Source organism: Microcaecilia unicolor, chromosome 11, assembly GCF_901765095.1.
Source record: "Microcaecilia unicolor chromosome 11, aMicUni1.1, whole genome shotgun sequence".
NCBI classification, from domain to species: Eukaryota; Metazoa; Chordata; class Amphibia; order Gymnophiona; family Siphonopidae; genus Microcaecilia; species Microcaecilia unicolor.
The window spans coordinates 80,980,200-81,005,009 of NC_044041.1; the positions used below are offsets into that span (position 1 = coordinate 80,980,200).

At 48.6% G+C, this 24,810-nt stretch overlaps 1 protein-coding gene across 1 annotated transcript in view; it reads left to right on the forward strand.

The window, feature by feature from the left end:
• LOC115480935 (fizzy-related protein homolog) overlaps positions 1-24,810 on the forward strand; it is a 114,250-nt gene that overhangs the window by 8,420 nt on the left and 81,020 nt on the right. Inside the window, 1 exon segment of the mRNA XM_030219920.1 lies at positions 19,334-19,488. Within this exon segment, the coding sequence (XP_030075780.1) occupies positions 19,420-19,488 (69 nt within the window). The 5' untranslated portion in view covers positions 19,334-19,419.

Genomic DNA, 24,810 nt, shown 5'->3' on the forward strand with positions numbered 1-24,810 from the left:
CCATACCGCTTCTCTGGTGAGAGTTGCTGGTGAGCTGTAATATATATCGGGCCATACCACTTCTCTGGTGAGAGTTGCTGGTGAGCTCTGATACTTGGCATTGCCGAGTGCTTTGTGGCTGCTAGGATTCCATACGGCACAGAAGGTCTTTCTTTCTTTCCTGCTTTGTTATTCAAATACTGAGGCTAAGGTCACATGGCCAGGGCTCCTATTGGCTCTCTAGAGTCAGAGTTTTTTTCTCAGTCTCCACCTGCTGGTAGGCGAGCACAACCCATCAGTCCAATCCTGGTCCGGTCCGGAGGGACTAAAGGAAAGCAAATTAGCAGGTAAGATCTAATTTCTCCTTTTCCCAATTAATGGCCACGCCGCTAATGTTCCCATTTTCCGTCTGCCAGAAAAAGTTACCTTATCGTGCGGGAAAGACCCACACAAGGACATGCTAAGGCCAAGTTTTACCACAGCTTAGTTAAAGGACTCCTAAGTGCCTCTGTGATAAGTCAGCGGTTTCCAGGTGGCAGTTTTTTTTTTAAGCATTCACAAATTAAATCAAGAACATTCTTGATACAGAAAAGATTATCAAACAACCTATTACACAGATTTATAACAGGTAATATGTGATCTGTCCAATCTCTAGTCCACAATTGAGAGAGAGAACAAGGTACAATTCTAGGAAATATAAATTTTACTAACTAAAGTTAAGCAAATGGAAGAGAAACTCGGAAAATGATATTAATTACGGAGTAGACGAAGATATTACTACTGGTTGCATAATTGGAGTTACAACAGTCTTCGAGTCTAAAAAAGAAGTTAAGTGCGTAGGATCATAAAAAACATATTTTACCGAACTTACTTTCAGTACACATTTACAGGGGAAATTCAGCCAAAACAAACCACCCATTTGTAAAACCCGAGGTCAAAGTTTGAGAAAAAGTTGCTGTCGCTTTTGGGTTACTCTAGCAATATCTGGAAACAGTCTAATCTTATAGTTCATAAACAGTTCTTCTCTATGCCGAAAAAATTGCCTTAATATCCAGTGTTGGTCGGGTTGTATTACAAAAGTTACTATTAAGGTTGCTGGTTTAGACCCCAACTCATCCTCTTCAAGCAGTTGTGTAGGTTTAAGGTATCAAAAGAAACGTCAGCTCCTTCAGCAATGGGTTGATTCATATTTTTCTTTTTATATGGTGACAAATAATATATCTTGGAGACTGGAGGGTAAGCTTGTTCAGGAATCTTCAGTATCTCTGACAGGTAAATTTTTTTTTTAACATCGTCTTTATTTGGATTTCTCACCATCACAGAGAAAAACACTGTCCATATCAATAGACAAACCAGCAAAAAGCATTAATCGTATCTCTCATACCACATCACCATTATTTATATATAACATATGCCATTATCCAGCAATTAGTCAAAACACATGAGACCTCCATCACATTTTTCATGTATACCTCCCCTAACCTCCCTACCCTCCACCCTCCCACTCCCCCAACCAAAACAGAAAAAAACATGTTAAACATAGGAGGAAGCTAAATACATCAGGTCTAACACATTAATTTGTACAAGGTACTGTATTAAGGCCGTAGATATCATAATACGTGGAGGGGCATAATCGAACGCAAACGCCAATCTCCATGGGCGGCCATATGAAAGGGCAGAACAAACCGCATTTTCGGAAAAAGATGGGCGCCCATCTTTTTTTCGATAATATGGGTTGTGCAGGGCAAATGCCTAGGATTTTGGCGTTTTTGAGCTGGGCGCTATCGGTTTTTAGCGATAATGGAAACCGAAGGCGTCCATCTCAAAAACGAACAAATCCAAGGCATTGGGTTGTGGGAGGGGCCAGGATTCGTAGTGCACTGGTCCCCCTCACATACCAGGACACCAACTGGGCACCCTTGGGGGCACTTTTACAAATTACAAAAGAACATTAAAAGAGCTCCCAGGTGCATAGCACCCTTCCCTTGTGTTCTGAGCCCCCCAAATCCTCCCCAACACCCACTGCCCACAAGTCTACACCATTACCATGGCCCTTATGGGTGAAGGGGGGCACCTACATGTGGGTACAGTGGATTTTGGGTATTTTTGGAGGGCTCAGCATTAAGCACCACGTGTAACAGGTGGGGGGGGGGGGGGGGGATGGGCCTGGGTCCACCTGCCTGAAGTGCACTGCACCCACTAACAACTGCTCCAGGGACCTGCATACTGCTGTGATGGAACTGGGTATGACATTTGAGGCTGGAAAAAAAAAGTTTTGAAAGTTCTTTTTTTGTGGTGGGAGGGGGTTAGTGACCACTGGGGGAGTCAGGGGAGGTCATCCCCGATTCCCTCCGGTGGTCATCTGGTCATTTAGGGCACTTTTTTGGGACTTGTTCGTAAAAAAAAAAGGGGTCAAAAAAGTGCCCTAAATTCTTGCTACTGGCGCCCATTTTTTTTTCGATTTTCGGCCAAAGGCGCCCATCTCTCGGCCAATAACCACGCCCCAGTCCCACCTTCACCACGCCTCCGACACGCCCCCATTAACTTTGGCTGTTTCCGCGACAGAGTGCAGTTGAAGGCGCTCAAAATCGGCTTTCGATTATACCGATTTGGGCACTTTTGCGAGGTGGGCACCCATCTCCCGATTTGGGTCGAAATATGGGTGCCCATCACTTTCGAAAATACATTGGATTGTTGCCATTTGATATTTTAGATAGTCCAACCAACCTACTCCTTATACATTCAAGAGCAGACTACGTTCCTTGTGTGTAAGCATAGACCAATAAGGTTCCCAAACATCCTGGAAAAGTTTCCACTGAGATTCAGGTCTGTTACCCACTAACTTATGCTCGAAAAGTGCTATATCAAACAACAGTGAATGCCACATTGAAAACTGGGGAACTCTGTGCATTCGCCATTGGGCAAGAATGACCTTTCTAGCCAAAAGTAAGGTCTTTGCCAAAAAAAGGCGCTGCATGTCCAACTTCACATGCAATTGTGTCCCATCTTGGAATAAAAAACCCACAGGATGGAGCAGAATCTTCCTCCCGAGATACCTGGACAAAAGCTCCTCACCCCTTTCCCTCTAGTATATGGACTGAGTTCTACTGATCTCTTTAAAAAATATCTACAGGAAATACTATTATATTCAGCTTCAGCTATACCTCCATTTAACAAGACTTACTATTTGCCTATACCTATACAGACACAAGTTGAACTTAATGGTGCAGAATCAACACAGTCAAGGAATTTACCTCTAAATCAACAAAATACACAAGGAATTCAGGGTATCTCATTATTACTAGAAGAATCGATATCTGAAGTAGCACAACGTCAAACTTTAATAGTTTCATTTGCATTTGAGCAGGACTTGAACTCTGTGATGAAAATATATTTAAAAAATTCCCTTTCCATTTCATCAAGCAGATCAATCCATAGACTGGTGGGTTGTGTCCATCTACCAGCAGGTGGAGATAGAGAGCAATCTTTTGCCTCCCTATATGTGGTCATGTGCTGCCGGAAACTCCTCAGTATGTTCTCTATCTCAGCAGGTGTGTGGTCGCACAGCAGCAGCTCTGCCTAGGTCTCCAAGCCATTGTTTAGGTTTTGTTGAGTACCTGGGGTTGAGGGCTGTTTGTGAGCAAGTGCAAACCTGGTGGTGCCAGGTCCCTCCTTTTCTCCCCCCTCCCGCTGGCTCCGTAAAAAAAACCCAACACAATTAAAAAAAAAAAAAACGTTCAAAAAGGACGTCCATTTGCAACTGCTCACTGGAACAAGTCGCTGCAGCTCGGAGCAAAAAGCAGGTAATTTTTACCTTTTAGTAGTGGGTAGGGGGTTCCCTGAACTGTCTCCACGTGCCTATGGCCTCGGATGGCAGTGGTGCGAAAAGACGCTCCCCAGAACGCGTTCGTGCGCCTAGCAGGGAAGCGGGGGGCTCGAAGTTAGAGTCGCCCTTTTTGGTCGCCCTTTCGGTGCTGGGAGAGTTCACCGGTTTTTCCTCCGGCGCGGCGGCCTTTCCCGCCTTAGGCGCCCATCCCCCACTGGCCGCCCTCCCGGTCGTGACCAGCCACGCAACTTGGTCGGCTTCTTCTTGGGCCGCCCTCAAGATGGGAGACGTTAACAGCTTGAATTGGGCGACAGTAAGAAGTTGGCGAAATTAAAACGCCCTTCTTCCCGCGCGGCTGCTTCTCAGAGTTTCGCGCTGGACACCATTTTGGACGCGCATCACGCCTCTCCTCCGATCTTGGGATCGCAGGTTGAGAGCACCTCTAGGGCCGCGGCGCAAACCGCAGAAATGCACAGGCTAGGGGGTTTCTCCCCTGAGTTCATTTTGCTGCTGCATCAGGCCTTTCTTATGCAAAACGTGGCCCCCGCTCCCTTGTCTGATAAGAGTGAGAGAGCCTCTGGGCTCAAACGCCCTTGGGTGGATTTTCAGCCACTAGGGTCTCGGTCTCCTCGGATGTGGATGACAGCAGCGTGTCTGAGTTCTCCCAGAGATCCTTTGCGGACTCTATGGAAGAGACTGACCCTCGCTCGGATGGAGCGGATGACCCCTCTGCAGCACGCCTTTTTCGCTCGGAGGATTTGCCTAACCTGCTAGGGCAGGCCTTGAGCATTTTGAAGATTGCCTCTCCGGAGGAAGGCCCGCTCTCAGCCTCGGCTGGCTCCGCCATTATGCTGGGAACGAAGCGCCCACCTAGAACCTTCCACGTGCATGAAGCCATGCAGGCCTTAATTTCGGCGCAATGGGATGCCCCGGAAGCAAGCCTGAAAGTAGCCAGGGCTATGTCCCGTCTATACCCCCTGCCAGAGGGGGAATGGGAAGCCTTTATCTGGCCCACGGTAGATTCCTTAATCACTGCCGTGACTAAGAAAACGGCACTGCCGGTGGAAGGTGGCACTTCCCTGAAAGACGCTCAGGACAGGAGAATGGAGGCGGCCTTAAAGTCGTCCTTTGAGGCGGCCGCCCTGAGTCTGCAAGCCTCGGTTTGCGGTTCCTATGTGGCCAGGACGTGCCTGACTGTTTTGCAGCGGGTTTCTCCCTCGGACCCCTCCTGGAGGGCGGAATGGCCGACCCTGGAGTCAGGCTTGGCCTACTTGGCAGACTTACTGTATGATGTTTTGAGAGCCTCGGCCAAAGGTATGGCCCAGACGGTCTCTGCGCGGTGGTGGCTCTGGCTTAAGCATTGGTCGACTGACCATGCCTCTAAATCTCGCCTAGCCAAGTTGCCTTTTAAAGGTAAGCTGCTCTTTGGGGACGAGCTGGACAAGATCGTGACGGAGCTCGTGAGGTTGCCGGAGGTCAGGACTCGGGCCAGCAGTGCTCACCTTGGTTCCTCCAAGGGCTGGTTCCAGGAAGCCCGTCAGTACCACCCGGGCAAGTCGGGCTCCTCTGCCTCCGCTTCCTTCAAACGGAACTTCTCCCACAAGCAGCATTCCTTTCGCAGGGACCGCCGACCCGGAGGTTCGTCCTCTGGCCCTCCCCCAGGGTTGCGTACCCAATGACGGAGACCTGATCCATGGCCCAGTGCAGATAGGAGGAAGGTTGTCCTCATTCCTGGGCGAGTGGACCAGGATAACGTCAGACGCTTGAGTTCTGGAAGTCATCAGAGATGGCTACAAGCTGGAGTTCTGCCGGCCCTTGAGAGACGGGTTTGTAAACTCTCCCTGCAAGTCCCAGGTCAAAGCAGCTGCCGTACATCAGACTTTGAACAACCTGATCTGCCTGGGCACGGTGGTCCCGGTGCCAGTAGATCAACTTGGCAAGGGGCGTTACTCCATTTACTTTGTGGTGCCAAAGAAAGAAGGTTCTGTTCGACCTATTCTCGACCTCAAGGGAGTCAATCGGGCCTTGAAGGTCCGGCACTTCCGGATGGAGACTATCCGCTCTGTAATAGCTGTGGTGAAGAAAGGGGAATTCCTGGCATCCTTGGACATCAAGGAAGCTTACTTACATATTCCCATCTGGCCTCCTCATCAGCGCTTCCTGCGCTTTGCAGTCCTGGGCCGACACTTCCAGTTCAGAGCCCTCCCTTTCGGGTTGGCCACTGCCCCGCGGACCTTCTCCAAAGTGATGGTGGTCATCACGGCTTACCTCCGCAAGGAAGGAGTACAAGTCCATCCCTATCTGGACGACTAGTTGATCCGGGCCCCCTCTTATGCAGAGTGTGGGAAGGCTACGGACAGGGTGATTGCCCTTCTGAGCTCCCTGGGATGGGTCATCAACTGGGAGAAAAGTCAGCTGCGCCCGACTCAGTCCCTGGAGTACTTGGGAGTCCGATTCGATACCCTAGCAGGCAGAGTGTTCCTGCCGGACAACCGGAGCGGCAAGCTTCGGGCCCAGGTGGACCAGTTCCTATCAGCCTCCACTCTTCGAGCTTGGGACTATGTGCAGTTCCTGGGCTCCATGACGGCCACGATGGAAGTAGTGCCCTGGGCCAGGGCCCATATGAGACCCCTACAGCACTCCCTGCTGCGGCAGTGGACTCCAGTATCGGAGGATTACGCTGTACGCTTTTCTTTGGATCCAACGGTGCGCAAGGCGCTGGATTGGTGGCTGAGGCCAGGCAAACTGTCCGCAGGAATGCCCCTCACAATCCCGGAGTGGGTGGTTGTCACGACGGACGCCTGCTTGACGGGCTGGGGAGGACAGCGCAGGGCCTCTGGTCGCCTGCAGAGGCAAAACAGACTATCAACCTCCTGGAACTCCGAGCCATTCGGTTGGCGCTTCGGGAGTTTCTCCCGGTCCTGGTGCTGAGGCCAGTACGGGTCCTGTCCGACAATGCCACGGCAGTGGCATATGTCAATCGCCAGGGAGGTACCAGGAGCGCTCCTCTAGCCAAGGAGGCCATGAAGCTATGCCTGTGGACGGAAGCGAATCTGGAACAGCTGTCAGCGGCCCACATTGCGGGAGTCATGAATGTCAAAGCGGACTTTCTGAGTCGCCATACTCTGGATCCAGGAGAGTGGCAGCTGTCGGCTCGGGCGTTCTTGGACATCACGAGGCGCTGGGGCCCGCCGAGCCTGGATCTGATGGCATCCTCGGCCAACTGTCAAGTGCCGCGGTTCTTCAGCAGAGGACGGGACCCTCGTTCTCTGGGAGTCGATGCTCTTCTCCAGCAGTGGCCAACACAGGAGCTCCTCTACGTGTTCCCGCCCTGGCCCATGATGGGCAGAGTGCTAGGCCGGGTGGCAAAGCATCCGGGCCGGGTAATCCTGGTGGGTCCAGATTGGCCCAGACGTCCCTGGTATGCGGACTTAATCAGGCTCGCAGTGGACGGCCCTCTGAGGCTGCCAGCGGAGCGGGGCCTCTTGCATCAGGGTCCCGTGGTGATGGAGGATCCCTCCCCCTTTGGTCTTACGGCCTGGCTCTTGAGCGGAAGCAGCTGAGGAAGAAGGGCTTCTCAGACAAGGTCATCGCCACTATGCTGAGAGCGAGGAAGCACTCTACTTCTACTACTTACGCCAGGATTTGGCGTACCTTTACATTATGGTGCAAGGCAGGCTTTCTATCACCCTCCACCGCTCCAATATCGGCAGTTGGCGTTCCTGCAAGAGGGTCTGGAGAAGGGCCTGTCACTCAGTTCCCTGAAAGTCCAAGTGGTGGCTTTAGCTTGCTTCAGGAGCCGCCTGAAGGGTGCTTCCCTGGTGTCACAGCCAGATGTGGTGCGCTTTCTCAAAGGAGTTAATCACCTGCGCCCTCCTCTGCACTCGATAGTGCCTACATGGAATCTCAATCTGGTGCTTCGGGCCTTGCAGATGCCGCCCTTTGAGCCCTTGTCGAGGGCATCGCTGAAGGACCTGATGTTGAAAGCGGTCTTTTTGGTAGCCATCACGTCAGCCAGAAGAGTCTCTGAGATCCAGGCACTCTCGTGTCGAGAGCCGTTCCTGCGGTTCACTGAGGCAGGAGTGTTGATTCGCCCAGTGCCTTCCTTTCTGCCCAAGACTAGCTGTTTAGCCCGTTAAAACGAGCTAGTATGGGGTTTTTCCAAGGCCCCCTCCCTTTGCCGCTGCAGGGCCCCTCCACCCGGCCCAGGCCCTCTCTTCGCTATTGAACTTACGTCGCCGAAATGCAGATCAGCAGAGCTCCCGTCGGCCTTCCTTCTCTGCCTGTGTCCCGCCCTCGTGTGATGTAACGTTTGCGAGGGCGGGACACAGGCAGGGAAGGAAGGCCGACGGGAGCTCAGCTGATCTGCCTGCTGCCTGTCGGCGATGTAAGTTCAATACCGAAGAGAGTGCTCGGGCCGGGTGGAGGGAGGGGGGAGCGGTAGCGACGTCGGCAGTTCCCTCCCTTCGCGCAATTTCCCTCTGTCCTGCCCCCGTCATCACGTATTGACGCGGGGGCGGGACAGAGAGGGAAGTCTCTACTGCGCATTTGCGGGTGAGTACAGTCACTCGCCATTTATATGTTTGATTATTTCTCGCTTCCATGTGAATCAGCAGCTCTGCCTACCCTCCTTTCACAGGGAGGATTACCCAGAGGAGTACCCTGCTTTCAAATGTCTGGATGTGAGACGAGTCATCATCAGATACTTGGAAGTGACCAATGACTTCTGGAAGTCAGATCACCTGTTCGTGCGGTTCGCAGGCCCTCGTAAGCGTCTGCAGGCATCTAAACCTACCGTGGCACGGTGGGTCAAGCAGACGATTGCAGCGGCTTATGTGGCGGCTGGGAAGATTCCGCCTATTCAGCTGAAGGCCCACTCTACTAGAGCACAAGCGGCATCGATGGCGTAGTCCAGATCCGTCTCCTTGGAAGAGATTTGTAAAGAGGCAACTTGGACGTCGGCTCATACCTTCTCGCGGCATTACCGCTTGGATGTGGCTGCTCGGGCCGAGGCCCGGTTCGGAGCTTCCGTGTTGCGTTCAGGGATTTCCATGTCCCGCCCTGGGTGAGTACTGCTTCGGTACATCCCACCAGTCTATGGATTGATCTGCTTGATGAAATGGAAGGTAAAATTATCTATCATACCTGATAATTTTCTTTCCATTAATCATAGCAGATCAATCCATAGTTCCCCCCCAGATATCTGTATTGTTTGTTGTTCTGGTTATATTTCAGGTTCCAGTGTATTCTTCAGTTCCTGTTCAGGAGAACTTCATGTTCAAGTTCTTCCAATTGGATTTTCCTCGAGTTGAAACGATTCTGTGTTACAGTGAGCTGCTGCATTCCTCTCCCCCTGTTTCGGCGGTGGCTGGATTTGTATCTATTTTTTTATTTCAATAATTTTTATTGATGATCAACAAGATACAGAAATTAAACAGTTCTATTTAGAATCAGCATATAACACCAACTTGTCAAACTACACAGAATGCTTCTTTTGCATTGTCATCATGAATTTATATTTCCTCCCTCCCATTCCCTTATCTTATTGTTCAATCTACTCATTAAACCTCCGTTTAGGCTATAATTCTTATATATCGCATAAAATCCACTGACACTGCAGTTCCCACATAGAACACGATAGAAGAACAGGTATGTAACTGTGTACTGCAACACCAACTGCAAAATAGCCCTCTTTAAAAGCCTTCCCTTGCTCCACCCTCCCCCCCCCCCCTCCCAGTTATCCCCTTTATTAAATTGTACAACAAATCTATACCAGCACAACAACTGACTACTAGCTCCCTCTCTCTGAGCTTCCCAGGCTACTCCGTAGCCTGTTAATCTACTATTAAGCAAAAGGAGCTTACATTGCTGTTGCTTGAAATAAGATTCAGGCAAGGCCCCCCTGAAACGTTCCTCCCTAGTTACCAACACAGCGGTGCACCTTGGCTCTGATGGCCCATCACCATGACTATGGATCCAGTGGGACCTTACACTACTACCACCCTCCTCTGCCTATTTACCTATGGGTCCCCTTTCACAATAAGGAACCCTCTAGCTTGCAAGAAGAAATTATGAGAGAGAGAAAATAAATAAATAAATTATAATAATAATAAATAAAAATGTTTTGTATCTAAATTATGCTGGCGCTCCCTTCCGCTTCATGCGGCAGTAGGGTAGCTTTCTATCCCTCCCGCTTTGGCGGTGTTTGGGGTAAGCCAGCTAATCCCGCATTTGTGGTAGCAGGATAAGCCAGATCCCCCCGCATCGGCGGGTGTGGTGTCCCTCCCCCGCTCCGCGGGGATGAGCTGCACAGATTCCCCTCCCCCGCTTTGGCGGTGGTGAGCTGGGCAGAGTGTCCCTTTGTGGGTGTAATTCTCTTGTGCTGAGTCCTGCGGATGGAGCTTTGATATCGACATACTGAGGAGTTTTCGGCAGCACATGACCACATATAGGGAGGCAAAAGATTGCGCTCTATCTCCACCTGCTGGTAGATGGACACAACCCACCAGTCTATGAATTGATCTGCTATGATTAATGGAAAGAAAATTATCAGGTATGATACATAATTTTACCTTCTGTGGTCAAAGAATTTGGATTTTTCCAGATGTCACTAAAACAACACAAGATAGAAGGAAACAATTTTTGACTTTTAGAGAATAGACGAGAGCTATAGGGGCAACATATTTACTAGCATATCCTTGTAAATGTTTAGTTAAATATATGGGTAACAAATATATTTTCTTTGAGCCGGAACACCTTAAAACATTCTTAGAAATGAAAAAGCTATCCATTAAGCCAAAGGAGTAAAAGAAGGACAACTGATTATTTAAAGAGTATAATGGGAACATAGGCCAGGCCATTTGCAAATGTTTGTTTTAGTAGTTACTTTTTGATCTCCTATTATCTTAATCACCCCCTGCCACTATTGTGGTCTAAAAAATTGAAGAAATTGACTTAAAAATTTTTCTTTAACTGGTTACTTTTTAATTTGTACTCAATATTTTTCAATGTATTTCCAATACATGTTTATCGTGTAAAGATTGTTAAAATGTATAAACACAATAAAAAAAAAAAAAAGAAATCACCCAGAAGAATTTTAGGTCCAGCAATAGTGAACAATTTTGCTATTATATTCCTAAAAAAGAGCCTTTGTGCAGCATTGGGTGCATAGATTGAAACTAGAGTGATTTAGTTTCCCCTCCACTATGATAAACCTCCCCGTGTCCTTGATGACCCTGTGTTTGTTTATTTATTTATTTAGATTTTGCTCACACCTTTTTCAGTAGTAGCTCAAGGTGAGTTACATTCAGGTACTCTGGATATTTCTCTGTCCCAGGAGGGCTCACAATAAGTTTGTACCTGAGGCAATGGAGGGTTAAGTGACTTCCCAAGATCACAAGGAGCAGCAGTGGGATTTGAACTGGCCACCTCTGGATTGCAAGACCAGTGCTCTAACCACTAGGCCACTCCACTCCGATTTACGAATCAATATGGCTACCCCCGCCTTACTTTTGGGTGCAGAAGCATAATAACATTGAGCCACCCATGACCTTCTTAATTTCTGATGTTCGATATCATTAAGTTTAGTTTCCTGCAATCCCACAATATCAGCTTTGTGCCTTCCCAGGTACTGCAAAATCTTAGATCTTTTTATTGGCGAGTTAACACCCGACACATTCCACGATATTAATTTCAAACCCTTAGGCGCCATCATGGGCAACATAGAAATGGGTACAGATACACAATATAACATTTGCATTGACAACCCACCAGAGAGCCCAGCCTCCCCTCTGGTAAGCACATAACCACACACACTTTTCACCACTCATTAAAATCATCCACTTCCCATAAGACTTCCATTCCTTGTCACTTGCAGCAGATGAATCTAGGAACTAGTTGGTTAAATCTGCCTATCAGCAGGTGGAGATAGAGATAAACAAACTAAAGGCAGTGATGTCAGATGGCCAGCTCCTTCCTTACTTAGTATGTCTCTATCTCAGCAGGTGGTGGACGGCTTTTTCTTTAGCTCCTGGGCCCAAGGCCTCTGAGGGTGCTCCTGGGCCGGTGGCCAGTTTGAGCCGGGGGTGGCAGACTGGTGGTGTCCCCTTTGGCAGCATGCGCAGTTGCTGGGTCCCTGCTGCACCTCAAATTCCCTCTGAACAGGCTTTTCCTGTTCCTTTCCTTCCCTGTTTGTTTCTGCCTCCTCACTAAAAAAGAAAAAGAGAACCATAGAATTTGTTTAAAAGAGAATCAGAAGCACAGGGAACTGTGTTTTTGCTGAGAGCAGGATTGTGTTATTGCTGTCCGAGTCCTGTTTTCTGTTACTTGCTTGTCTGAGTCTGCCTCAAAGTGCAGTTGGAGAGTTTTTTCTTCGGCTTGCTGTCAGTTTCCGCGCTTTCCCGGTCCGGGGTAGGTCCTGCTGGGTTGCTGTTCGGGGGCGGGTGATGGCAGCGGAGGCAGTAAAACGCTGTTCCCGATGCGGGAAATGGCATTCGGCGGCGGGCCTATGCAGTGTGGAGTGTGCTGATCTTGTGGGACTCAACGGAGCAGTGCCCCCCCCCCCTGAGAGCGTACTTTCCGGCCCAGAGCCTGGCGATTCTCACGCCATTTTGTGATCGGTCGCGGAGCCGGCTCTGGTAGCGGTTTTGGGCAAAGCTTCTCCACTGGTAGGGGAGTCGGGGAGGCCGTCAGGCACTGTGGGCGGTGGTGCAGGTGCCATGGCTGCGACCTCCTCCATTGCGGGGGAGGGGTTTTAGCCAGAATTTATTTTGTTACTCCATCAGGCGTTTTTGCCCCTCATGCGGCTGTGACAGCTTCGGCTTTTGATTCTCTCAGGGGGTCTGGGGGTAACCAAGAGATTTTGGGTTTTCCCCCCAGAGGATTTTTCCTCCCTTAAAAAGCCTAGGCTTTCTTTGGGGTCTGAGGAGGGGTCCTGCATACAGTCGCCTGCAGCTTCCTCCGTGGTGGCTCTCTCAGAGCAGATGGGGGTGGAGGACGGTGTCCTCACTGACCAACCGGAGGACTCTTCCGCCATGAGGATTTTCCATAAGGAGAAGTTGTCCTCCTTTATCTCTCAGGCGCTGGAAGCCCTGAATATAGAGGACCCTGAGGTTGCGGCTTCTCAGGCGGTCAACCCCAAGATGGCTAGTACCAGACGACCTAAGGCCTTTCCGGTACATGAAGCTATTGAAGAGTTGATTTCGGCCCAGTGGGCGGATCCGGATGGGGGGCTGAAAGTAGCTAGGGCTATGGCCAGGCTGTATCCGGTTTCAGCAGACTGTTTAGAGCAGTTTGTTCTACTTAGGTTGGATGCCCTGGTGACGGCGGTCACTAAGAAGACTACTCTTCCAGTGGAAGGTGGTGTGGCACTTAAGGATATGCAAAACAAACGGCTAGAGGCCTCTTTAAAACATGCTTTTGAGGTGGCCGCTTTGACACTTCAAGCTTCTGTTTGTAGATCTTATGCGGCTAGAACTTGTCTTAGTTGGCTGCATTCTGTCATGGATTTGATTTTGGAGTCTGATATGCCGGGAACTCCTCAGATGTCGCTGATGGATATTGGGCTGGAGAACTTGGCGGATGCCTTGTATGATTTGGTCCGTGCTTCGGCCAAACTCATGGCCTTGACCGTTTCGGTGTCTTCTGCTGCTCCGTCATTGGGCGGCAGATATGACCTCTAAGCAACAACTTATTAAATTGCCTTTCCGAGGGAAATTGCTTTTCGGGGAAGACCTAGAAAGGAGCCTCAAGGTCACGTTTCAGAGAGACGCGCCGGTATCGCCCGGGGCGGTCCAATGCAGCCTTTCAGCATCCTCGTTTTGGGCAGCGTTCTTCCTTTTGCAACGAGAAGCGTCCGTCTGGACCCCCCTCTCAGCAGGGGGTTACTTCTCGGGCCTCCCAATGATGGGGCGCAGGTCCACTCGGGAAGAGAGTAGATCGGTGGTCAGCTTTCTCTGCTTCTTCCAGAGTGGGCCAGAATTACTTTGGATCAGTGGGTCCTCGATGTGGTGTGAGAAGTTTACAAGCTAGAATTCTCTCCTGTCACAGACTTTTTTCTGGAGTCCCTCTGTGTATCGCGGGCCAAGAGGACAGCGGTTCTGCAGTGTTTGTGAGACCTGCTAAGGATAGGGGCTATGATGCCTGTTCCTCCTCTCGAAAGGCGCACAGGTCGGTACTCCATCTTCTTTGTGGTTCCAAAGAAGGGATGGGCTTTTCGGCCTATTCTCAATCTCAGAAAAGTAAACCAGTTTTTGCGGGTTCGTCACTTCCGCATGGAGACATTAAGGGCAGTTATTGCTGTTGTTCAACCTGTCGAGTTTTTGGCGGCTCTCGATTTGAGGGAAGCTTACCTGCACATTCCCATTTGGCAGCCCCATCAGAGATTTCTCAGATTTGCGGTGCTGGGTCAGCACCTCCAGTTTCGGGCCCTTCCTTTCGGAATGACCACTGCCCCACGCACTTTTTCCAAGGTCATGGTGGTGATGGCGGCGTTCCTGCGGAAGGAGGGGATTCAAGTGCATCCATATCTCGACGACTGGCTGATTCGGGCGACAACAGCAGAGGAGAGTCAAGTGGTCACCGACCGAGTGATTGCAGTGTTGCAATCCTTAGGTTGGGTGGTCAGTATGGACAAGAGTCATCTGGTTCCTACTCAGTCTGGAGTATCTTGGAGTCCAGTTCGATATGAAGCGGGGTAAGGTGTATCTCCCCAATGGGCGAAGGATCAAATTGCTTTCTCAGGTACGGACCTTATTGAGTCGTCATGCTACCCGAGTTGGGACTATGTTCAGCATCTCGGTTCCATGAAGGCGACCTTGGAGGTCATTCCATGGGCAAGGTCTCACATGCGGCCTCTTCAGAATTTCCTTTTGAGCAGATGGTCGCCGACGACGCTGGATTATCAACGATGCCTTCCTCGGTTGAGCCAGGCCAGGGACAGTCTCGCGTGGTGGCTCCGGTCAGCCAATTTGAAGAAGGGTGTTTCTCTGGCTTCTCCCAATTGGGTGGTAGTCGTGACGGATGCCAACCTTGCGGGCTGGGGAGCCCATTGTCTTCATCGAGTAGCCCAGGGATCTTGGACCCCTCTCGAAGCGACTTGGCCGATAAATCGTCTGGAGTTGCGAGCAGTTGTGAATGCGCTGCGGAGTTTTCAGGACCTTCTGCAGGGGCAGGCGGTTGGTGTATTCTCGGACGACACCACGATGGTGGCCTACATCAATCGGCAGGGGGGGCACTCGCAGTCTTCCCTTGGCAGTGGAAGCGTCTCGCCTTCTAGTATGGGCGGAAGCGCATGTTCAGAGTCTGTCAGTAGCGCACATTGCGGGTCGACAATGTTCAAGCGGATTTTCTCAGCCGGAGTCTTTTGGACGCAGCGGAATGGACGCTGTCAGACTCTGCTTTTCGGCTGATCTGTCAACTTTGGGGAAGACCAGTAATGGATCTCATGGCCATGGTTTGCAATGCCAAAGTTCCCCAGTTCTTCAGCCGCAAATGGCAGCCAGGATCCTCAGAATTGGACGCTCTTCTCCAGCCATGGCTGGAACAACAACTACTTTATGTTTTTCCTCCATGGCCTCTGATAGGGAGAGTTCTTTGCCGCATAGGGCGGCATTGGGGCCGGTCGTTCTTCCGGTGACTCCCAATCTGCTGCATCAAGGGCCAGTTCAGATGGAAAATCCCTCCTGCTTTGGTCTTATGGCCTAGCTGTTGAGAAGCGGCAGCTGAGGAAGAAGGGATTTTCAGGACCAATTATTGCCATTCTTTTGGGGGCACAGAAGCAGTCTACTTCAGCAGCGTACGCACAAGTATGGAAAGCTTTCTCGGCGTGGTGTGCTTTGCGTGCTGAATCACCTTTTCGGGTGGACATTCTGGTTATTCTGGAGTTCCTTCAGGATGGTCTTCAAAAGGGATTGGCATATAATTCCCTTCGAGTGTAGGTGGCCGCGCTAGCTTGTTTTTAGGGGCAAACTGGACGGTTCCTCTTTAGCAGCTCACTCTGATGTGGTCCGTTTCCTTCGCGGGGCTCTTCGGCCTCCTGTGGCAGCCGTGCCTGGCGTGGCATTTGAATATGGTACTGCGAGCCCTCCAGGCCCCACCGTTTGAGTCGTTGAATAAGGTTTCTGAAAAGGATCTAACACTTAAGACAGTGTTTTTGGTGGCCATTGCTTCAGCTAGGAGGATTTCTGAAATTCAGGCTTTGTCTTCCAGAGATCCAGGCAGTTTATCTTCCGTCTTTTCGAAGAGAAGATTATCCGGGGGAGTTTGCCTTGCTACGTTTCCTGGACGTGCAGAGAGCCTTGTTTTGGTACTTGCAGATCTCTAACGAGTTTCAGCGCTCGGATCATCTCTTTGTGCTCTTGTCGGGATCGAAAAGAGGTGAGGCGGCTTCTAAGGCTTCCATTGCTCGCTGGATTAGGGAAGCCATTGGAGCGGTGTATCCGCTACATGGGCGGGCATCTCCAGTGGCTCTGAAGGCGCATTCTACTCGGGCACAGGTGGCTTCTTAGGCGGAGGCCTTATCTCTGGAAGAGATTTGTCGGGCGGCTACTTTGGTGTCCCGTCATACTTTTGCAAAGCATTACAGGCTAGACGTGTCTGCTCGGGAGGATGCAAGTTTTGGGGCAGGAGTGTTGGCGCGGGGAGCATCGGCTTCCCACCCTACTTACGGAATGCTTTGGTACATCCCACTAGTTCCTGGATTCATCTGCTGCAAGTGACAAGGAAGGTAAAATTATGTCTTACCGGATAATTTAATTTCCTTTAACGCAGCAGATGAATCCAGGATCCCTCCCTAGTTCAGCCGACGTTTTTTTCATTTTCCATGCAGTGTGGCTATTTTTTCCTTCCGGGTTCTCTTTTACAGAGTTCAGACATATATGGGAACATGGAAAGGATTCCGATTTCTGGATCAAGTTGCAGTTATTTCGAAGTTCTTATTTGGTTCTCTGTTTTTCATAGTGAGGATGGTTTCTGGTTGTTATTGGTTTCATATTTTTGGCCTTGGCAAATGCTTACGAATAACATACTAACTGAGGAAGGAGCTGGCCGTCTGGCATCACTGCCTTTAGTTTGTTTATCTCTATCTCCACCTGCTGGTAGGCGGACTTAACCACTAGTTCCTGGATTCATCTACTGCGTTAAAGGAAAGAAAATTATCAGGTAAGACATAATTTTACCTTTTATCATTTTCCTAAAATTATGGTTGAGAAATGGTTGTGATGCTTATTTTATTGGAAAGTATTGAGCTGTTTCACTTTACATGCAAAGGATTCAAGTTATAATCTTTCAGCCACCACCATTGTAACTATATGAAAAGGAAACACTAAGGACTCTGGGTTAATTCATGGCCTTTGAACATGTTCTCCATAAAGATACTGCATATTTATCAAGATAGTGTGAACTAGGTTCTAAGGGGTCATTTTATTAAGCTGCAGTAAGCAATTGCCATCAAGTTCTTAGCAGGGATAGATACTGTGACGCAACATTGGCTGTGTCAGATCTTTTCTAGGTGTGAGGGTGAGTCAGAGTGGAGAACCAACAGGCATAATCATCATCATAGTGCCAAATTGGCCAAGGAGAGTGTAGTACAGGGATCTCATGAGTTTAAAAGTAGCAGAACCATTCCACTCCCAAGATGAAGGTCTTCTGTTTCAGAGTTCATTTTAAAATACTGGACATGTCTACATTCTGTCTTTTATCCTGGTTCTTGAGAGGGTAAGGTTCAAGAAGAGAGGAGCTAGGGGGTGTTGATCCTGAATTAGTTTTGGTATTAACTCAAGGAGCTGTTTTATGGCTCGGCTACCAGTTGTTTCTTTGTCGCCTTGCTGAGAAGATATGTTGCAATATTGCTTTGTTACAGAAGTACTGGCTAAGTGTATACTGTTCAGGACTCTTGGTGACTGCACCAAACCAGTGGTTCTCAAATCGCTCTGCTCGTAGGAGAGTGTAAACCCCTGGATTGGTCTGGAGGGACTTGTGTAAAGAAATTTTAGCAGACAAGATCTAATTTCTCCTTCTCCTAGAGAGGCCATCAGCTGATAGTTATCTCTGGTTATGCAAACCAGCAAATAATTGTGCACTAGTTTTTCTCCTGTCTGACAGCATATATAAACCTAAAGAATAGCTTATCACATTGGATTTGCATCAAGGGTGATTTATGTCATGCATGTTAATAACTAAACTACTACAGTGACAAGAGCTGAGATTTGCATTGGCTGAGCAGTGACCTTGACTTCTACCTTCTCAAATGTTCAGAAGTGTGTTTTCTGTATTGGATTATTCAAAGGCGAGAGATACCAGTTTTTATTTTATGTTGTTTATCTGGTTCAGAAATCCAGTTAATGTCTTTCACCACATAGTTAAGTGTAATTGACCCTTGAAGCACAGTTTATTAAAGTCTAGACATGTGTTCTTCAATTAATTAGTGTCAGGTGACTGATGTCACTGAGCAGTGACCCTGCTATTGTCTGATGTCATCGCTAGAAAGAACCCATCCTGAGTTTTGCGTTCTGTGTATCAGAAGTGTATAAAAATAATACATGTAACCAATTAACTGAGCACACATGATCTGAAGGCCCTAGGTTAGAGAAACAAAGCACCTAGAACTCTGCTTTTATAATGGAGTTTCTTACTGGAGAAAAAAACTTAAGTGTTATGTAAACATTACCTGTTTACTTTTGCCTATGAATCCAAGTCTGATTTGTCCCTCTCATTTCCTCAGCTGTCTATGTCTAGTTCAGGGTCTGTCACCTGGTAACTGTCATCTGCTCTATGTATGTATATTTATGTGCATAGTTCATAGTTTTTAGGCATACGTCTTGTTTCCTATTTGCTGCATTAGCATGGGAGATTTTGAATGTAGAAGATACTGAACACATTAAAGTTTGCTGATCATATAAACAGCTGTTGTGATAGGCATCAATTTTATCTTGCATTGATTTCCTAGCTAAACCAAATAAAACTCAATCACTTGGTAAGGTAAAGATTTAAAAAATGGGTGCCTGTTTGTAGGCTAGACATTGGTCACTGACTTGTGTATATGTGTGTGCTTGCATTGCCAGATTATGAGAAGTTTGGGCTTGAAGATATAAACGTAGAAAAGAATGCTCAGAGCTAGACATTAGATCCATCGACTCAACAGAACTATAGAATTATGGGTTGTATTTAAGTCTTTCAATTGATTTTAATTTGATTATCTACTATCCTTTCAGTGAGCTGGTCAGTATGACTGAGAAAACTTTACATAAAACGTGACATGTTGGATGAGACCACTGGTCAGTCAAATCTAGAATCCTATCTTTTAACCGAGGAGGGGGGGGGGGTCACTTGAAAGTACTCGGTAGATCCTAATGGAGATATCGCTTCATTTCTCTGGGAGTGACCAACCGGGCATAATCAGAGGTGATCATTGGATAGATTGTTGCATTTTAGGCACTGTGTTCTCTCTCTGGTTCTGAGTGTTTATTTTCTGCGTGGTTTTGGATGGTCAGTGTTTTACCTTTTTCTCTTTAATGTATGTTCTTATTGTAGCTGACTGATTTGACTCCTCGGGGTTCATGCCTAGAAGAACCTGAGAGGGGCAGACTTCCCCCTTCTGCCAGCCACATTTTTCCACCATGGACCAGGATTATGAGAGGCGCCTCTTGCGGCAGATCAACATCCAGAATGAAAACACAATGCCTTGTGTAGGTGGAAAAGCTCTCTTTCATAAGTATGATGTCATGTCTAAAGTGCACACAGTACTATAGTCAAGAGAAGCTCACTGCTGAGCTGGGCAAGGTACAGTGGGGCCATTTTCAGGCTCTTATCTTATGTTGTGTTTCAGTATATTTTGTTCAAATTGAAAAGCAGCAGCAAGAAACAAACATATGTGATTTGATATATCAAGTTGTGTATAAAAGAATGACATGGTTACAGTTATATTTTAGAAGAAACCAGAAATTAACAATTACCCACCCTGAGATTATGTGCCAAATAGAAGTCCGGAGACTGGACTCTTATACCTCAGAATATCTCGCCTCTCCCTTCCAATTATAAATGTAAAGAATTTAAAATGTCTTCTTGCTTTAGGAGCCCAAGTTTGAATATAAGTTTTCCAAATAGACAGTATTAAATATATGTGACCCTTACTACGAAGATGTAACACTTTATAGCCCTCAATGGAATAAAAGGTATATTCTGACCAATAATATTCCCTAAATAGTTTAGGACACTGTTCCAAAATCCTTGTATAGGGGAACAATTCCAAAGAACATGAAGAGAGATCACATCTTGAAAAGAGACACTAGAATTCAGAGCACCCATATACCATGCTTGTTTTTGAGTAGCATAACCTCGAAGTAGTAGTACTACTTAACATTTCTAAAGTGCTACTAGGGTTACGCAGCGCTGTACAGTTCAACAAAGAAGGACAGTCCCTGCTCAGAGGAGCTTACAATCTAAAGGACAACATGTGCAGTCAGCTTACAATCTAATGGACAACATGTGCAGACAGTCAATTGGGGCAGTCTAGATTCCTGGGTAGAGGTAAAATGATAGGTGCCGAAGGTGACATTGAAGAGATGGGCTTTGAGTAAGGATTTGGAGATGGGCAGGGAGGGGACTCTGCGTATGGGCTCAGGGAGTCTGTTCCAAGCATAGGGCGAGGCAAGGCAGAAAGGGCGGAGCCTGGAGTTGACGATGGTGGAGAAGGGAGCAGAGAGGAGGGATTTGTCCTGTGAGCGGAGGTTTCGGGTAGGAGCGTAAGGGGAGATAAGGGTAGAGAGGTAGTGGGGGGCTGCAGATTGAGTGCATTTGTAGGTTAGTAGGAGAAGTTTGAACTGTATGCGGTACCTGATTGGAAGCCAGTGAAGTGACTTGAGGAGAGGGGTGATATGAGCATATCGTTCCAAGCGGAAGATAAGACGTACAGCAGAGTTCTGAACAGATTGAAGGGGGGATAGGCTAAGTGGGAGGCCAGTGAGGAGGAGGGTGCAATAGTCAAGGCAAGAGGTAATAAGAGAGTGGACGAGAGTACGGGTGGTGTGCTCAGAGAGGAAAGGGCAAATTTTGCTGATATTGTAGAGAAAGAAGCGACAGGTCTTGGCTATCTTCTGAATATGCGCAGAGAAGGAGAGGGAGGAGTCGAAGATGACTCCGAGGTTGCAGGCAGATGAGACGGGGACGATGGGGGTGTTATCAACTGAGAGTGGAGGGAGAGGAGAAGTGGGTTTGGGTGGGAAGACAATAAGCTCGGTCTTGGCCATGTTCAGTTTCAAGTGGCGGTTGGACATCCAGGCAGCAATGTCGGATAAACAGGCCGATACTTTGGCCTGGGTTTCTGCAGTGATGTCTGGTGTGGAGACCCAGTTTTAATCTACTTCCGTGTTTTGCCTTGTTTTGCATTTCTGGGTCCCAGTCCCACCAGTTCCAAGTCTTGCCTTGTCCTGTCTGGGTTCCAGTTCTGGCCCTTTGTCTTCTTTTCCTTGCCTCGTCTGGATACGGTTCTTGTGTTGTTCATTGTGTTTACTTACCTCTGGCCTGCCTTGTTGAGTCTGTTAGTTTATCCTAGACCAGTCTGTTCTGATTCCTGCCTGTGCCAGCCCAGGTGATTTGTTTGCCAAAACTCCGGCTTTGGTCCAAGGGCTCACCATTCCTGACAGTTGTGACACTAAGACCTTTCATATTCATGAGGCTATGAAGATTCTCATTTCAGCTCAATGGGACGCTATGGCGTGACTGTACCAGCTTTCGGATGACCTGGCAAATTTATGTTTTCCCACAGTAGACTCTTTGATTACAGCTGTCACAAAGAAGATCACCTTACTGGTGCAAGGGGGTACGGCTCTCAAAGATCCTCAGGATAGGAAATTGGAATCTTCTCTTTAAATGTCTTTTGAGGTTGCAGCATTTTGCCTTAGGCGTCAGTTTGAGGTTCTTATGCTGCCCATGCTTTCCTCTTTTGGGTTCAGAAGGCATCTTAGCCTGAGGACCTTCTGGCCTCTTTACCGGCCCTGGAATCTGTTCTGGCTTTTTTAGCGAATTTCCTTTATGATCTGCTTCGAGCTTCGGCCAAGAGCTTTCTTTGGCAATCACGGCTCGCCGCTGGATTTGAACAGCATCCACGCACTGAATGAAAAATTAGATATAATAGGCATCTCTGAGACCTGGTGGAAGGAGGATAATCAGTGGGACACTGTCATACCAGGGTACAAATTGTATTGTAGTGATAGGGTGGATCAGATTGGTGGAGGGGGGAGCATTGTAGGTTAAGGAGGGCCTTGAATCAAATAGATTAAAAATACTGCAGGAAACAAAACACATCTTGGAATCCCTATGGATTGAAATTCCATGTGTAAAGGGGGAAAAGGATCGTGATAGGAGTGTTCTACTGTACACCTGGCCAGGATGAACAGACGGAAGTAGAAATGTTATCAGAAATTAGGGAGACTAACAACTGGGCAACACGATAATAATGGGTGATTTCAATTACTCCGATATTGACTGGGTAAAGGTAATATCAGGGCATGCTAGGGAGGTAAAATTTCTTGACGAAATCAAGGCTTCTTTGTGGCGCAGCAGGTACAGGAGCCAAAAAGAAGGGGAAAAAATTCTAGACCTCGTCCTTAAGTGGAGTGAATGATCTGGTGCAGGAGGTAATGGTGCTGGAGCCACTTGATTACAGTGATCATAATATGATCACTATCGGTTTTGGAGTAAGCACACACAGGAAATCAAATACATTAGCATTTAAGTTTCAAAAAGGGAGACTATGATGAGAAGAACGATGAAAAAAAACTTAGAGGAGCAGCTGTGAAGGTGAAAAATTTACATTGGGTATGGATGCTGTTCAAAAATACCATCCTGGAAGCCCAGTCCAAATATATTCCGTGTATTAAAAAAGGAGGAAGGAAGACCAAACGACAGCCGGCATTGTGAAAAAGTGAGGTGAAGGAAGCCGTTAGAGCTAAGAGAAAATCCTTCAGAAAATGGAAGAAGGAACCGACTAAAAATAATAAGAAACAGCATAAGGACTGTCAAGTCAAATACAAAGTGCTGATAAGAAAGGCAAAGATGGACTTAAAAAGATTGCATTGGAGGCAAAAACGAATAGTAAAATTTTTTTTATGTATATTAAAAGCAAGATGCCAACAAAATAATCAGTTGGACTGCTAGATGACCAACGGTTAAAAGGGACAATCAGGGAATACAAAGTCATAGTGGAGAGATTAAATGCTTTGCTCTGGCCTTCATTGAGGAAGATTTGGGAGAGAGATCGGTGCTAGAAATAGTATTCAAAGCTGATGAGTCAGAGAAATTGAATGAAATCTCTATAAACCTGGAAGATGTAGTGGCGCAATTTGACAAATTGAAGAGTAACAAACCTCCTGGACCAGATGGTATTCATCCCAGAGTACTGACAGAATTGAAAAATGAACTTGCGGAACTGTTGTTAGTAATACCCTGTTTCCCCGAATATAAGACAGTGTCTTATATTAATTTTTGCTCCCAAAGATGCGCTAGGTCTTATTTTCAGGGGATGTCTTATTTTTTCTCCGAGGACAAGCAGGCTGCTTGTTCTCACGACTGGGTTGACATCCACGGCAGCCCCCAGCAACTGGAAGAAAACTTTGCGGGCGGTCCCGCACGCAGGGCACGCCGTCTTCCCGCCTGTGCGAGACCGTTCCCGCTCAGTTTTTTTCTATTCCGCGCTGGAGAGAGACGTGTTCCTGTCTCTCTCTTAGTCAGCCCCGGAAACCGGATTGCGGCCTAGCCGCAGTTTTTCTCTTTTCGAAGTACGCGTTCGCGTGTTATTTTTCCAAAAACAAAAAAAGAGTTTTCCTCGTTGTTTTTAGCTGCGAGGGCGCGTTGTCGCGGCCTTGTGGCCGCGCGGTCGTTTCTTCTTTTTCGGGTGTGCATTTCATGCCACCATCAACGATTTTGACTTCGCCGACGCGATTTTTCCGTCGATGTCGTCGAAGGTCCCGAGTGGATTCAAAAAGTGTGGTCGGTGCGGCCGGCAGAGCTCGCAGACCGATACTCACACTTGGTGTCTCCAGTGCCTCGGCCCGGAGCATAATTCTAAGACGTGCACCTTGTGTCTAGCTTAAGGAAGCGGACACAGGTGGCGAGGCAAGTTCTGCGGGACCGTCTTTTTGGAACTTGCGCCGGCCCTTTGACGTCGACCTCTACGGCATCGGTGTCAACAGCCGGGTCTTCGGTACCGGTACCGATGTTGACGAAGTCAGCGCCAACTCTGGCACCGACCCCAGGAGTACAGGTACCTTTGGCCTGCCGGTGACGGCGGGGGTGAGCGGCCGCCAGGTCAGTCTGCCCCGGCCACTCCCTCTGCTCAGGCCCATCAGGACCGAACCCTGTCGGATCCGATACCTCGAGGCCAGGGGGACTCCACCTCCTCCTCGTCTCTTCCGCCGAGCGCCGATGACGGGCATTGAAAGAAAGCCAAGAAGCACCGTCATCGGTCGCCCACGGCGCACGGGACTGCCAGCTCCGGTACTTCGAGGGACAACTCGACGCCCAGGAAGCGGCAGTGCCGGGAGGAGCGTTACCCCTCGGTCGAAGAGGTGTTGCTGTGTCAGTCCGCGGGTACCTCGGTACCGTCTCCTGGACCCGAGCAGCTTCCGGCACCCACACCGGCCCCTCTGCCTTTCCCGACAGCGGGCCTTGACGAGTGCCTCCGAGCCATCCTTCCCGGGATCCTGGAAGGGCTGATGCGCCAGGCTCTGCCGGCACCGGGGATGCTTGCGCCCCCGGCGCCGTTGGAGGCGCCAGTGGGCTCTGGCCCGATGCTGAGGCCGCTGATGCCGCTTGCGGCACCGGTGTCGACTGCCACGCGGGTGGAGTCGATGGAGGGAGCTTCGTCCCCGCCGGCGCGGGAGTCTACCGCTCGACGCCATCATTGAGGACGTGGTTCCTCGCAGTCGAGACGGGCCCGGTTGAGGTCTGAGCTGAGAGAGCTCATGTCCGACACCGAGGAGGAGGCCTCGTGGGGGGGAGGAGAAGGACCA